Source organism: Salarias fasciatus, chromosome 10 (genome assembly GCF_902148845.1).
Source record: "Salarias fasciatus chromosome 10, fSalaFa1.1, whole genome shotgun sequence".
Lineage (NCBI taxonomy): Eukaryota > Metazoa > Chordata > Actinopteri > Blenniiformes > Blenniidae > Salarias > Salarias fasciatus.
The window spans coordinates 27,183,096-27,198,987 of NC_043754.1; the positions used below are offsets into that span (position 1 = coordinate 27,183,096).

Here is a 15,892-nt window from a genome sequence, read left to right on the forward strand (position 1 = left end):
CAGACCCAGTCCCATCAGAGACCAGACCCAGTCCAGACCCAGTCCCATCAGAGACCAGACCCAGTCCAGACCCAGTCCCATCAGAGTCCAGACCCAGTCCAGACCCAGTCCCATCAGAGACCAGACCCAGTCCAGACCCAGTCCCATCAGAGACCAGACCCAGTCCAGACCCAGTCCCATCAGAGACCAGACCCAGTCCAGACCCAGTCCCATCAGAGTCCAGACCCAGTCCGGGCTGGGTCCTAACAGAGTCCAGACTGAGTCCAGCCTGGACCGGAGCCAGGTCCTGCACGGTGGGTCTCAGTGTTCAGAATGTAGAAAGGCTCAGGCTGCTCTCTGCTGCCCCCTGCAGGTTATTCATTTGTTCTGCTGCAGCTCCTGTTTGTATTTCAAGAAAGAGAGCTGGTTGTTTCTGGAGTGGACGCTCCTCCACTGCTGTCTCCTCCACTTCACCACCGTCCACACCGTCCACACTGTCCACACCGTCCACACCGTCCACACCGTCCACCAGGCAGACAGCCTCAGGGCTGCTCCACTGTTCTAGGGGGAACTTTATCTCTGCAAGAACTTTAGCTGAGACCACAATGAGCTGATGTCTCACCTGGACCCTCACCTGGAGCCTCACCTGGAGCCTCACCTGGACCCTCACCTGGAGCCTCACCTGGAGCCTCACCTGGAGCCTCACCTGGACCCTCACCTGGAGCCTCACCTGGACCCTCACCTGGACCCTCACCTGGAGCCTCACCTGGAGCCTCACCTGGACCCTCACCTGGAGCCTCACCTGGACCCTCACCTGGAGCCTCACCTGGACCCTCACCTGGACCCTCACCTGGACCCTCACCTGGAGCCTCACCTGGACCCTCACCTGGACCCTCACCTGGAGCCTCACCTGGAGCCTCACCTGGACCCTCACCTGGAGCCTCACCTGGAGCCCCCCTGCTGTGAGCTGGGTGAGGCTCCGGCTGATGAAGCCTCCCCTGAGCTCTCATGGAACCAGTGAAGACAGGCCTTCAGCTGAGGCGTCTCCTCCTGGGTGAGCCACATCAGCTCCAGCAGCAGGCTCAGTGTCCTTGAGCTGCTCCCGCCTCAGGACCGCGGCGGGAATCCGTCCTGCAACAGCAAGGCACGGACAGTAGGAGCCTTCCGGAGTGCGTGTGTGTGTGTGTGTGTGTGTGTGTGTGTGTGTGTGTGTGTGTGTGTGTGTGTGTCCACTTCGTCAGTCTCAGTAGACCGGTTGGCCCCGCCCCCTTCTTCCTTCGTCACCAGACCCTGCAGCGCGCTGATTGGCTGGCTGGATGCAGTCCTGCCCTGTGATTGGCTGGCTGGAGGGAGTCCTGCCCTGTGATTGGCTGCGGGGCCGCCAGGCTCTCGTGCAGCCGGCAGTGAGGTGGGAGTTTCCCCCAGACTCCGATGGAAGACGAGATGTGTCTGCCACGGCGCGAGAAGGTAGGAGTCCCTGTCCCCCTCCGTCCTGTCAGCCGAGGCGGGGGCGTGTGTGTGCGTGTGTGCGTGCGTGCGTGCGTGTGTGTGTGTGTGTGTGTGTGTGTGTGGGGGGGGGGGGTGTGCGTGTGTGTGTGTGTCCGTCCAGAGATGATCATGACTCCAACATGAGTGTGTTTGATGAATTTTTCATGTGGTGTCAGAACGACGAAGCAGCGAGCTCAACTTCAGCACCGGGGTGTGTGTGTATGTGTGTGCGTGCGTGCATGTGTGCGTGTGTCTTTGTTTGGAGCATCCTGAGGCTCAGCCTGCTTCCAGAGGCTGGGCTCTGTCTGTGTTGCCATGGAAACGCCCTCCTCCCTCCATCTGTATTTATAGTGGGCTGGTTAGAGAGGCGGGGCCTCCAGCAGGACCCCTTCATGGGAGACCAGCAGACCCGGCTCTGGATCAGCCGCCCTCACTGCGACGACTGAACACCGGAGCGCCGCGGCTCGGTGGGGGGGGCTCTCTGTGAGAGGGGTGCAGGTTTGATTCCCAGTGCAGAGTCCAGCCGGGAGCGGTCAGGCCTCGGAGCAGCGTTCTGCTGGACCCGCTGCAGACCCGGTACGTCCGACGCCACGGACGGGACCAATCAGGGAAGTCCTGCCGCTCCAGAGCCCCGCCCTCCGGGCCAGGGCAGTGGGTGTGTGGAGGTTTGATCCAGGACAGGAGACCCTGGTTGGATCCTGGACTACCTGGTGCTCTGCAGAATCCCTCAGGAACAGGGAACGGAACCAGGACTCTGTGGACGGGCTCCAGCAGAACCGCCTCCAGATCAACTCAGGAAAGACCAAAGAGCAGACAGACACCCCAGCATCAGGGGACATCCAGGAGGACCCTGGACCCGGTGGGGGTAAATGGTAAATGGACTACACTTGTATAGCGGTTTTTACCCTGCTGGACAGAGTCCACAGCACTTCACACTGCAGTGTCACATCAACCCGTTCCCTCCATACTGGGTGGTGGTAAGCTGCTGCTGCAGCCACAGCTGCCCTGGGGGGGGCAGACTGACGGAAGCGAGGCTGCCAGTCTGCGCCATCGGCCCCTCCCACCACCAACCATTCACTCTCACAACTTTCATACTAGGCAAGGTGGGTGGAGTGTCTTGCCCAAGGACACAACGACAGTTTTACGCCTGCGGGAGGGGGGATCGAACCGCCAACCTTCCGGTTATAAGACGACCTGCTCTACCAACTGTAGTACTGTGGACCCGGTGGGAGTGGGGGGGTCTGGACCCGGTGCAGGGTGGGGGCCCTGGACCCGGTGGGGGTGGGGGGCCCTGGACCCGGGGGGGGGGGGTGGGGGCCCTGGACCCGGTGGGGGTGGGGGGGTGTGGACCCGGTGCAGGGTGGGGGCCCTGGACCCGGTGGGGGTGGGGGGGTGTGGACCCGGTGCAGGGTGGGGGCCCTGGACCCGGTGGGGGTGGGGGGCCCTGGACCCGGTGGGGGTGGGGGCCCTGGACCCGGGGGGGCTCTGTGGAGTCAGGTCTCGGTGCTGAGCTGCTGCTGTGTCTCCAGGTCTGGGTGGGGCTCCGGGCGGAGTAGAGTCCAGCATGGCTGCAGGTGAGCACCCTGTCCTCTGATTGGCCGACTCGGGCCCGCCGACCTCTGACCCGGAACCCGCCTCTGTCGCCCAGCCTTCCTGGACGAGGAGGACGCCCACTCCGTCCTGCGGCGCGTCCCCCGGGCCAACGGCGCCCTGGAGGAGCTGCGTCCCGGCAGCCTGGAGAGGGAGTGTGTGGAGGAGAGCTGCAGCTTCGAGGAGGCCCGGGAGGTGCTGGAGAGCAAGGAGCGCACGGTGAGGCTCACACGCGCACACACACACACACACACACACACACACACACAGGTCTTCAGGTCAGGTGTCTTCTTCCTCCCAGATGGAGTTCTGGAAATCCCGCAGTGTGTACACGGTGAGCGGCGGCGGCGGCGGGTCGGAGCGGGCCGACAGCCTGCACCTGGCGGCGCCGCTGGTGGGCGTGGCCCTGCTGCTCGCCGTCGGCCTCTTCCTGCTGTGGAGGTGTCAGCTGCACAAAGCCACGCGGCGCCGGCCCGCCTACGCCCACAACCGCTACCTGGCCGGCGGCCGCGGCGCCCGCGCCCTGCCGCGCGTCCCGGCCGCCCCCGGCCACGGCGAGGCCCCGCCCCCCGGGGCGGCGCCGGGCTCCCGGCGGCAGAACGCCGGCGCCCTGTACGTCCGGGACGCCGCCTCGGAGGCGTCGCGCCTGTCCGGGGCCACGCCCCCTCCGTCCTACGAGGAGGCGACGGCCCACCTGGACAGCAGCGGGGACGAGAGCGAGCCCCCGCCCCTGTACCACCACATCGTGAGGCCGGGACCGGGACCGGGACCGGGACCGGGACCAGGACCAGGACCAGGACTGGGACCGGGACCGGGACCGGGACCGGGACCGGGAATAGACTCTCTGATCTGAGCTCCACTCAGGATTCATCCGGTCACATATTTCACAACATTCCTGAGCTGAGCTCACACTGCACACACACGCACACACACACACCACCTCCACCTGCACACACACACACACACACACACACACACACCACCTCCACCTGCACACAGACTGCTGGACTGCTGGATGTTCTTGTTCATCAGTTTGTTCTTCAGAGACAGAAGAGGAAGAACTGAGGAGGAGGAGGAGGAGGGTGTGTAAGGTGTGTGTTTCAGGTGTGTGTACGGTGGAACCTGTGCCTTACAGACCGGGTGTGTCGGACCGGTCTGCTGCAGGGGTCACTGCAGACGACCTGGGCTGGACCAGATCTGTCGCCCCTGAGGGAGTGTGACCTCTGACCCTGAGGTGGGAGGTTGGAGCCTGATGAAGTCATCTCCATGCCGTGTTTCTGCCCTCACCATGTACCACAGAGCAGCTGAGGAGCAGGGCTGGTTAGATTCACCTGGTGTGAGACATGGTCAGAGCAAAAACATGGCATGGAGATGACTTCATCAGGCTCCAATCTCCCACCTCTGGTCTGACCTCTGACCTCCGACCTCTGACCTGTCTGCTGGAATTCTTCAGATGTTTCACTGCCGCCTGGCTCTGTCATGAAGAGTCTACAAACACACACACACACACACACACACACACACACACTCACACTCACACACACACACACACACACACACACACTCACACTCACACTCACACACACACACTCACACACACACTCACACACTCACACACACACACAGACTCACACTCACACTCACACTCTCACACTCACACACACACACTCACACACACACTCACACTCACACACTCACACACACTCACACACACTCACACACTCACACACTCACACACACACACACACACACTCACACACTCACACACTCACACTCACACACACACACACACACTCTCACACACACACTCACACTCACACACACACACACACACACACACTCACACACACACACACACACACACTCACACACTCACACACACACACTCACACTCTCACACACACACTCACACACTCTCACACTCACACGGTGTGGCTGGTGGTGGTCTGCTCTGGGTCTGCTCGGACTGATCTAGGTTTTGGTTCTTTGTTGGTCTTCAAACAGGACCGGGGGCCTTACCTTTGAAATTCTGCGTGACGGTGGCCGACCCCGCCCACAACCCCCCTAACTCCGCCCCCTGGCACCAATTTGGGTGTGCAGATGAACTCATGAATGAAATGTGGGGACATCAGGGCTCTATAGGTCAGGCCCTGGTCTTTGTCACAAGTATGGAGCTGGAGACACGGAGACATGTCCACACCTCATGTCCTCATTGGTAGACTCAGACAGGCGTCTCCTGGACAGAAGCTCCTCGTCCCGTGGCATCAGCCGAGGACGTCCTGTCCTGCTGCACCGTCCCTTCAGAGCTGGGGACAAGTGGACGGCCGGAGACCTGAAAGCAAGAGAAGACGTCAGAAAGAGGACGAGCCCTGTTCCTGCAGACCCAGACCCGGGGTCCACTCCGGGGTCCACTCCGTCCCCTCAGCTGTCCACTCAGCTGAAGTGCTGTCTGTCCTTGTGAGACTGTCCACCAGTGTCTTATCTCCTGCCAGGGCGGTCCTCTGCCTTGCTGCCGCCGGGTCTCGCGGTTCTTCGTTGGACCACATCCCCAGAGACGTCTTGTGTTTCTAAACCAAATAAAACAATGAATCTGTCTCAGCGCCGCCGTCTGTCTTTCCGTCCAGAGGTCCAGTCGTCTCAGTGGCAGCAGGAAGCGGGTTCTCACGGTCCAGTGGAATCATGGGAGGTTTGAGCCGAAGCAGAGCTGCTGCCCCCTGCAGGCGGCGGAAGGCCCCGCGCCTGTCGCCTCCTGGAGGTTTCTGGGAGTTGGGACGCCGTCGGCCATCTTGAGACCTGGCGGCCTTCTGTAGAACGACCAGTCCTCTCACCTGTGGACACAAGAACCTCCAGAGCCGGAGAACTGTGAGAACCACGAGAACCACCCACACCACAACCCATCCTGAGACTCTGGGGTCAGGGAGCCAGGGAGGGATTTCAGGGTCCTGGTGGATCTGTTCTGGATCTACTGCGGTCCTTCATCAGGGTCCTGGTGGGTCTGTTCTGGATCCACTGCGGTCCCTCATCAGGGTCCTGGTGGGTCTGTTCTGGATCCACTGCGGTCCCTCATCAGGGTCCTGGTGGGTCTGTTCTGGATCCACTGCGGTCCCTCATCAGGGTCCTGGTGGGTCTGTTCTGGATCCACTGCGGTCCCTCATCAGGGTCCTGGTGGGTCTGTTCTGGTCTGTTCTGGTCTGGACTGACAGCAGTCTTCCTCCTTTTCATACTTAATTTCTCTTCTTCCTCTAAATTCAGAAGTTTGTTGTCCTCAGCAGGTTTAATTTATCCCTCTTGAGTCGTTAATGACTGACGGGTTCGTCCCGCCGCTCATTTACAGAGTCGTCCATTAGAGGGACTGCTCAGAGGGACTCACACCCGCTAAAGCCTTGGTTTTCGGTCTTTTAATACCAACCATAGATTGTATATACATGGACAGACCTTTCATGACGTCACCCATAGAGTTCCCAACCGCCGCTCTGAAGACTTCAGCGAGTCCAGCAGGACGTCTCCACATTGAATTTTTGAAACCGGATTTAAATATGATTGGTCCCGCCTGTCACGTGACCGTATCACGTGGGCAGAGGAGGCGCTGTGATAGGGCGGTTTATGCAAAACTTTAACTCGTAATATAAAATCAACAGATGATTTATGTGAAAATCAGAGTCTGGTGAAGCAGCAGGTTGTAGAAACTAGTGACAGAGACCAGGATATGTTCTGAAACCGGGCGCTTTATATGTTTATTTTCACTCTGAAAATCGGCATTTTTGAATGAGTTCCAATGAGACCGGGGCTCTTTTTGAAACCAGCATCATCGCCCCCTGCTGGAATAACCCCGGAATTACAGCTTTTTTGCACTTCCGCATTATCTTCATGTTTTATGAGCGGAGGTTGGCGCTTGATTTATTTTGAAACTGGAAAACGGGGCGGCCACTTCCTGAAGGGCGACACAACTTCCGGTGAATGCCTGTGACGTCACAGAGCAGAAGAAGAAGAAAGATGGCCACCTGTTGATCCGCGGAGGGAGACTGCCGGTCACTGCGGCTCCGCAAGGTCTGTGACACACACACACACACATACACACACTGAGGCACACACACAGACACTCTGAGACACACACTGAGACACACACACAGACACTCTGAGACACACACACAGACACTCTGAGACACACACACACACACACACACACACTCTCAGACACACACACACACACACACTGAGACACACGCACACACACACACACACACACACACACACACACACACACACACACACACACTCTGAGACACACAGACACACACTGAGACAGTTGGAGACACACACTGTGTCTCTCAGTCCAGTGACCTGCGACAGGCTGGCCAGGCTGCAGTGCAGTGGTGTGTCCCTGGCCAGTGTAGAGGTCAGAGGTCAGAGGTCAGCGCTGAACGACAGTCACAATATGAGACATGTTCTCAAGGTGGACCAGCCAGAACCTTAGTCACACCAAGACACTCTCTGCCGTACTCGTGTGTGTGTGTGTGTGTGTGTGTGTGTGTGTGTGTGTGTGGATTAGGTATTAAGAGGATCTGTCAGTGTGAACTCCTCTGTCCTGGTTTCACATGTTGACCTGATGGAACCTTTAACCTTTAACCTTTAGTGTCATAGAGCTCCTCATCGAACTAAAGTAGCCAAGTGAAAGGACTTTATCCACACCAGTGTGTGTGTGTGTGTGTGTGTGTGTGTGTGTGTGTGTGTGTGTGTTCACAGGGAGATGGCTCAGTTCCCTGATCCGGCCTTCATGGAGTCCATCAACATCAACATGCGGGTCCCGGAGCGTCTCAGCGTGGGTCCGGGGCCCGAGGCGGGACCGGGTCCACGGCAGTCCGAGGAGGAGGGGGGCGGGGCCGGGAGGAGGGTTCCTCCCGCGTACGCCATGCACATCCCCGACCGGCTGACGTACGCAGGTCGGTGTCCCCCGTCCGGACGGCCCGCCCGGTGTCCCGCTGACCGGATGCTCTCTGTGCCGCAGACACCCCCGACATGAGCCCCAGACCGCTGTTCAGACCGGCGTCCGGGGTCCCTCTGGGTCTGGAGCCCTGCTGGGAGAACGTGTGTGTGGAGGCGCTGCACAGGGACGGACTCCAGGTACCAGCCGCCCTCTGGGGGACCAGCACAGCTCCCGGGACTCTGACCCGGGACTCTGACCCGGGACTCTGACCCGGGACTCTGACCGGGGACTCTGACCCGAGACTCTGACCGGGGACTCTGACCCGAGACTCTGACCGGGGACTCTGACCGGGGACTCTGACCCGAGACTCTGACCGGGGACTCTGACCCGGGACTCTGACCGGGGACTCTGACCCGAGACTCTGACCGGGGACTCTGACCGGGGACTCTGACCGGGGACTCTGACCGGGGACTCTGACCCGGGACTCTGACCGGGGACTCTGACCGGGGACTCTGACCGGGGACTCTGACCGGGGACTCTGACCCGAGACTCTGACCGGGGACTCTGACCCGGGACTCTGACCGGGGACTCTGACCCGAGACTCTGACCGGGGACTCTGACCGGGGACTCTGACCGGGGACTCTGACCGGGGACTCTGACCCGGGACTCTGACCGGGGACTCTGACCCGGGACTCTGACCGGGGACTCTGACCCGAGACTCTGACCGGGGACTCTGACCGGGGACTCTGACCGGGGACTCTGACCGGGGACTCTGACCGGGGACTCTGACCCGGGACTCTGACCGGGGACTCTGACCGGGGACTCTGACCGGGGACTCTGACCGGGGACTCTGACCGGGGACTCTGACCCGAGACTCTGACCGAGGACTCTGACCCGGGACTCTGACTGGGGACTCTGACCCGGGACTCTGACCCGGGACTCTGACTGGGGACTCTGACCCGGGACTCTGACCGGGGACTCTGACCCGGGACTCTGACCCGAGACTCTGACCGGGGACTCTGACCCGAGACTCTGACCGAGGACTCTGACCCGAGACTCTGACCGGGGACTCTGACCCGGGACTCTGACCGGGGACTCTGACCGGGGACTCTGACCCGGGACTCTGACCCGGGACTCTGGCCCTCTCCAGTCTCACCCTGGTTTCCTGTGTGGCAGAGCCCCATCCGCAGATCGTACAGTGACCAGAGCTTCGGCCGGACCCCCCCCGGTACCCCCACCCATCTGAAACAGGCCCTGACGGTGCCCAGACCCCCGTCCAGCTGGTAAGTCCTGCTCCCTTCTGTGACCTTCTGTGACCCTGCTCTGGACCCCTGCCTGTCCCAGATGGGGGGGGGGGCACTGTGGGGTTCCTCAGTGGGTCCAGCAGAGACCTCCCAGACCGTCGGGTATTGTCCTGTTGCGCTGTCTCGGCACAGCGCCCCCTGCTGCCTGCCTCGGCCCCTCTGCTGTGTTTCTGGGCGGAGCAGACTGTCCTGTGAGACTCCGCCCCCTCTGGACCCGCTCTGTCCAGCGTCAGTGAAGCGTCGCGCCCTTCGTGAGCGTCGTCGTCTCGTCTCGTCCTCCTTGGGGTCTCAGAGTTCTTGTTCCTCAGTAACGCCCCCGGTCCTGCTGGACTGGTCTTCTGGGTTCTGGGGTTTGGGAAGACGCTGCGTTCTGTGACTCTCTCCCACTGAAACGGGTCGACCCGCTAACAGTCGGCACTGAATCCTGCCCTCTGCCTGCAGACCCCGGTCTGAAGCGTCTGCAGGCTGCGTTTTCCCGCCTGATGGTGTCGCATGTTGATGACATCATCAGCGCGACGGACCACAGCAAAAGTAAACAATGCAGCGGAGCACCGTCCCCGTTAGCTGTAGACGGACCTCCTCTTCCTGGATCAGAGAAGCTCTCTGGTCTCGCGGTCCTGCCTACTGGCTCGTCCTGAGGGAAATCTGACGCTGTGTCCAGAAACAGCAGCTAGCGCGCTAACGTAGCCGCGCTGCGTCGATGTTGATCACGTAAATTCCTGGGCGTGTCCCTCCCACTAAAGCCCGTAGAAGCCCGGCTGATTAAACCCGGGTCGATTGCAGGGTCGATCGACCCGGGTCGAAATGCCGATTAAACCCTTCCCCACTGCCGTGAGGAGCCGGGTGTAGCAGGTTCAAACCGGTTTGTTGACCAGTGGGGGAGGGGCTTTAACTGAGGCTCAACGAGACGGGACAGCTTCACTTCAGGAGATTTAGAACCTCCTGGTCCTCCCGGACCACCTGGACCTCCACCTGTGGACAGTCTTTGGTTTCAGACGTTACTGCTCTTCTCTGTCTTCTGGGTTCTTCGGGGAACGTTCATGGTTCCACGCCGCTCTGCTTCCTCTGCTCCGTCGTTGACTCTGTATCTGGTTTATTCTCCCTCTGCTCTCCTCCCCGCCTCCAGCCCGGATGCAGGACCCCCTCCTGGTCGGCGCCCTGCAGTGCCCCCCGGCCCCGCCCCCAGCCCCGCCCCCGGCCCCTGCCTCCTGTCTCCACAGCTCATGCTGCAGACGGCCCGGCAGCTGGGCCAGCAGGCATCACAGCGCCTCCTGCAGGCAGTCAGCCACAAGTACAGCAGGTGTGAGCCTCCTCCACCTACAGCCTGCACCAGAACCAGCAGGTCCCAGACCAGCCCGAGGCCCGGCGCCATGGTTCTGAGCCCCAGACCAGCCCGAGGCCCGGCGCCACGGTTCTGAGCCCCAGACCAGCCCGAGGCCCGGCGCCACGGGTTCTGAGTCCCAGACCAGCCCGAGGCCCGGCGCCACGGTTCTGAGCCTGGCTGTGTCAGATCGACTTCAGTTCCTCTGTCTCCTCCCAGTATCAGACAGACTTCAGCTTCTTTCTGTGTCTTTCTAAGTGTAGATCTAGCGCTCAGGCTCCGCCCCCAGCAGCAGGAGTGCTGAGCCCAGTCCCAGCTTCAGGACTCGTGGACAACAGTGAGACCAGGTGACTGTCCTCACACAGAGCGGCTGTTTGTTCTAACAGAGCGGCTGTTTGTCCTAACAGAGCGGCTGTTTGTTGTAACAGAGCGGCTGTTTGTTGTAACAGAGCGGCTGTTTGTTGTAACAGAGCGGCTGTTTGTCCTAACAGAGCGGCTGTTTGTCCTAACAGAGCGGCTGTTTGTTGTAACAGAGCGGCTGTTTGTTGTAACAGAGCGGCTGTTTGTTCTAACAGAGCGGCTGTTTGTTGTAACAGAGCGGCTGTTTGTTGTAACAGAGCGGCTGTTTGTTCTAACAGAGCGGCTGTTTGTCCTAACAGAGCGGCTGTTTGTTCTAACAGAGCGGCTGTTTGTTGTAACAGAGCGACTGTTTGTTCTAACAGAGCGGCTGTTTGTTGTAACAGAGCGGCTGTTTGTTGTAACAGAGCGGCTGTTTGTTGTAACAGAGCGGCTGTTTGTTGTAACAGAGCGGCTGTTTGTCCTAACAGAGCGGCTGTTTGTTGTAACAGAGCGGCTGTTTGTTGTAACAGAGCGGCTGTTTGTTGTAACAGAGCGGCTGTTTGTTGTAACAGAGCGGCTGTTTGTCCTAACAGAGCAGCTGTTTGTTGTAACAGAGCGGCTGTTTGTTCTAACAGAGCGGCTGTTTGTTGTAACAGAGCGGCTGTTTGTTGTAACAGAGCGACTGTTTGTTGTAACAGAGCGGCTGTTTGTTGTAACAGAGCGGCTGTTTGTTGTAACAGAGCGGCTGTTTGTCCTAACAGAGCGGCTGTTTGTTCTAACAGAGCGGCTGTTTGTCGTAACAGAGCGGCTGTTTGTTCCAACAGAGCGGCTGTTTGTCCTAATAGAGCGGCTGTTTGTTGTAACAGAGCGGCTGTTTGTTGTAACAGAGCGGCTGTTTGTTGTAACAGAGCGGCTGTTTGTTGTAACAGAGCGGCTGTTTGTCCTAACAGAGCGGCTGTTTGTCCTAACAGAGCGGCTGTTTGTTGTAACAGAGCGGCTGTTTGTTGTAACAGAGCGGCTGTTTGTTGTAACAGAGCGGCTGTTTGTTGTAACAGAGCGGCTGTTTGTTGTAACAGAGCGGCTGTTTGTTCTAACAGAGCGGCTGTTTGTTCTAACAGAGCGGCTGTTTGTTGTAACAGAGCGGCTGTTTGTTCTCCTTACAGAGGTCTTTGTTAGTGTTGCTCTGGTCGTGTTGCTCTGTGTTTCTCATGTTGATGTTTGTCGTTCATTGGGGACGGGCGTCTACATTGTTGTCTCTTACTTTGTAAAGCTGTCAGAGCCGCTCAGCAATGCTTTTAACTTGAAAAGCTCAGGCATTGAGGAAGTGGAGCAGTGTGAGACCAGCTTCAGTGTCTTGCAGGGTCGTTTAGTCCAGGCTTCACAACTGTGTGTGTGTGTGTGTGTGTGTGTGTGTGTGTGTGTGTGTGTGTGTGTGTGTGTGTGTGTGTGTGTGTGTGTGTGTGTGTGTGTGTGTGTGTGTGTGTGTGTGTGTGTGTGTGTGTGTGTGTGTGTGTGTGTGTGTGTGTGTGTGTAGGACGATGGAGAGCTGGAGCCCAGAGGAGGAGGGAGGAGCTGCTGTGGAGTTCATCATCCTGAGGAGACAGGTCAGTGGGAACTCCTGACCCCAACGACCCCCCCACTCCCTCCCACCCCTTCCTCACCCCCCCTCCTGTGTGTCCAGGTGCTGAAGATGAGTCGCCGTCTGGCGGCTCTGGAGCGCCACAGTGTGGAGCAGAGGAGTACTGAGCTGCTGCTGTCCTCCCTGCTGCTGTCGGCCCTGCTGCTCAACGCCTGGCTCTGGACTCGCAGATAGCCGGCCCGGGGAGGGCGGAGGGACGCTCTGAGCTGGGCTCCTGACCTGACCGCCTCCCGTGACTCTTGCCTCCATGGTGACCTTTGACCCCATGGACCTGACGGACCGTGGCCCGGAGCCCATGCCACAGCCGTCGGCTCTGATCAGGCTGCTGTCCCACTGGGAGGGACTCAGACCTGCCGTCCCCTGAGGGAGCTGTGCAGAACGTTCCGCTGTTCTCTGTCAAGCCCCGAGAGCCGTCCGACGCTTTGCCCATGAGAACTGAGGTGCTGCCGCTGCGTCCTCTCTGGACAGACATTGTCCACCGTCAGTCTCCACCCTGGCGGAGACAGTTGGAGCTCCAGTCTCCAGACCTGCAGCTGCTTTCAGGTGGACATTGGACACGTTCAGTTTGGACTCAGGACTCGGGTTTGTCTCAGCATCTCAGTCTCATTTCATTATTTTTCACTTCATTGAGCTGATTTTGCTCTTTTCGTCTTTTTGCCATCGACACGGATCCTTTATTCAACTCTTGAAGCAGGTTCAGATCATGAAGACACCGTTTTTCCACTTTTAGAGTGTTTATCAGGAGTGTGAAGTTTAGAGAGTGAAGTTTAGAGTGTATTTATCAGCAGTGAAAAGTTTAGAGTGTTTATCAGAAGTGTAAAGTTTAAAGCGTATTTATCAGCAGTGTAAAGTTTAGAGTGTTTATCAGCAGTGTAAAGTTTAGAGTGTTTATCAGCAGTGTAAAGTTTAGAGCGTATTTATCAGCAGTGTAAAGTTTAGAGTGTTTATCAGGAGTGTAAAGTTTAGAGTGTTTATCAGGAGTGAGAAGTCGTTTTTGTCTGATGAGCAGAACCTTAATGGATTGATTGAGACTGAAACGCCACAGTCCTGGCAGTTTTCCCAGCATGCACCGGGAGTCAGGGAGCAGGCCTGGGAGCAGTTCGCTGTGTGAAGCTGCTCTGAGCAGTGAAGCAATCCGTCGTTAATCCATGAGCAGAAGGACCCATGTTCTACCTGAGCCACTGCCGGATAAACTGCTGCTGTTTATAAAATGTTACATTTTGAGCAAAACGTTTGGATATTGGGGGTTCAGCACACACACACACACACACACACACACACACACACACACACACACACTCCCCTGTGTGGTTTTCCTTTGTCAGGTCAGGGGTCAGGAGGTCAACAGCAGTGAGAGGAGCGTGTTCCTCCGGTCGGGCGTGACCTCTGCTCTGTCCTCGGGGCTCACTGGGAGCAGATGGAGAGCCTGGTCCAGTGGTTTCTCTGCCTCATGGTGCTGAGAAGCTGAAGCTCCAGCAGGGGGCAGCATCTCCCAGCAGGAACCATACTTCCAGTGTGGACTGACTGAGTGTGGCCTGAGGTCAAAGGTCAGTGATATTCAGAGCGGTCTCTCCTGGAGCGTCACAGGGGGCTGATGGGGGTCTGAAGACCAGAACATCTTCAGCCGCTGCAGCCTGGGACCACTTCCTGTGTCTCCAGACACCACTTCCTGTGTCTCCTGGGACCACTTCCTGTTAATCATGAAGTACAAAATCTCACTTCCACGAACAGAACATAACATTATTTTTTCAGGGATTCCAAAAGGCGGGATTAATCTGTTAAAAGGATCCAAATTCAACCCACAAACTCAGAAAGTTTAACATCAGATATTAATAAATGGATATAAATAAATGTATAAATAAATGTTCAAACTAATTAATCAGAAACGATATTCGACCCACAGGTGGAGCTGCAGCAGCATCCTGCTGGAGCTCCAGATCCGGTGGAACAGCTGGAACCAGGCCTGGAGGCTGGAGAGAAGGTCTGCATCAAGAACAAAATCAAAGAAATAACCTTTAAAATCCTTCATAATATCATGCAGCTAAAAAAACATTGCAAAGATTTAAGTTAAACACAGACTCCAGCTGCTGTTTCTGTGCAAAGGAGATGAAACAATCCAACAGCTCTTCTCTCAGCGGAGCTTCAGTCAAACTTTCTGGACTAAAGCTGCAGTTTTTTTGTCAAATAGAACCAAAGGAACCGTCCGCCTCCAGGAGATCCTCAATCTGTTCAACACCCACTTCCACCAGAGTAAGGAAACACGCCTGTTAACCAGCTGATGATACTGCTGGGGAGATTTCATATCCACTAAATGAAATGGGCAGAGAAGAAATCGAACTGGAACCACTTTCTAGAAGAGTTAAAACTTTGCATAAAATACTTCGCTAACTCTGACAACTTAAAGGCTGTAAAGACGACGGCTCTAATGGAGAAATTCTGCACCAATCTGATGGATCAGTAAATCCCTGCTCCGGTAGCTTATTGTTGTTTTTTCTATTTTCCTGTGAACGTTGTTATTTTTGTTTAATAAGGCCTCCCCTGGCGGCAGAGCTGAGACTTCTGAATGTAATGACAGGTAAACGGTGTGTGTCTGTCTAAATGTTTTGTTTGTTAGTACTGTTTTTTGTCTTAAAAAAAAAAAAAGACACCACTTCCTCTGTCTCCTGGGACGACTTCCTCTGTCTCCAGGGACCAAGCTCCATCAGACAGGCTACACCTCACACTCCATCCAACCATCTACACAACAAAACTGTTAAGACCTCCACCTGTTTCAATCCCCTCCAATACCACACCTCCACTTGTTCTCAGACACCCCGCCAAAATAAAAGCCGACAGTGGAAAAGCATGTTTCAGCTGCTTTATTTTATTTAATCATTTTATTTTATTTATTTTATCTGGTTTTAGCTGTTAAAAAGTGGAGTCAGAATGATGTGGGACTGTTCACTCCTAAAGCTGGAGTCCTGAAATAGGACGATTTTCGTATTTTCAGGAGACAGTTCAGACAAAATGATGCTGTCTGTTATACTGTAGTCCATTTCAGTAGTGTGTTTTTATTTTTTACATCACTTTGGTTAAGTGCCAGTTCCAGTAAGGTCTGTCCACACACACACACACACACACACACACACACCATCATCATCATCATCGGCGGTCACTCGTAGTCCAGTATGACTGTCCTCCCTCTTGGCTCTTGTGGGTCTTCAGGTGGGCAAAGAGGCCGATTCTGGACCTGATTATTCTGCTGAAATGTGGGCAGGGGGATGCGGTGGTAGTGGGTTTGGAGGCAGGGGGATGCGGTGGTAGTGGGT

At 56.9% G+C, this 15,892-nt stretch overlaps 2 protein-coding genes across 2 annotated transcripts; both read left to right on the forward strand.

Moving 5' to 3' along the window:
* Positions 1-3,000: 3,000 nt before the first annotated feature.
* LOC115395018 (transmembrane gamma-carboxyglutamic acid protein 3-like) lies at positions 3,001-4,284 on the forward strand. Its single transcript, XM_030100353.1, has 4 exons — positions 3,001-3,041; positions 3,116-3,276; positions 3,359-3,802; positions 4,222-4,284. Exons 1-4 carry the CDS (start codon positions 3,032-3,034, stop codon positions 4,282-4,284), a joined length of 678 nt encoding a protein of 225 aa, XP_029956213.1. The 5' UTR covers positions 3,001-3,031.
* A 2,746-nt stretch (positions 4,285-7,030) lies between these two features.
* LOC115395182 (mitochondrial fission factor-like) lies at positions 7,031-15,409 on the forward strand. Its single transcript, XM_030100602.1, has 8 exons — positions 7,031-7,104; positions 7,801-7,997; positions 8,063-8,178; positions 9,158-9,264; positions 10,412-10,585; positions 10,870-10,953; positions 12,480-12,549; positions 12,627-15,409. Exons 2-8 carry the CDS (start codon positions 7,805-7,807, stop codon positions 12,756-12,758), a joined length of 876 nt encoding a protein of 291 aa, XP_029956462.1. The 5' UTR covers positions 7,031-7,104; positions 7,801-7,804; the 3' UTR covers positions 12,759-15,409.
* Positions 15,410-15,892: the final 483 nt, after the last annotated feature.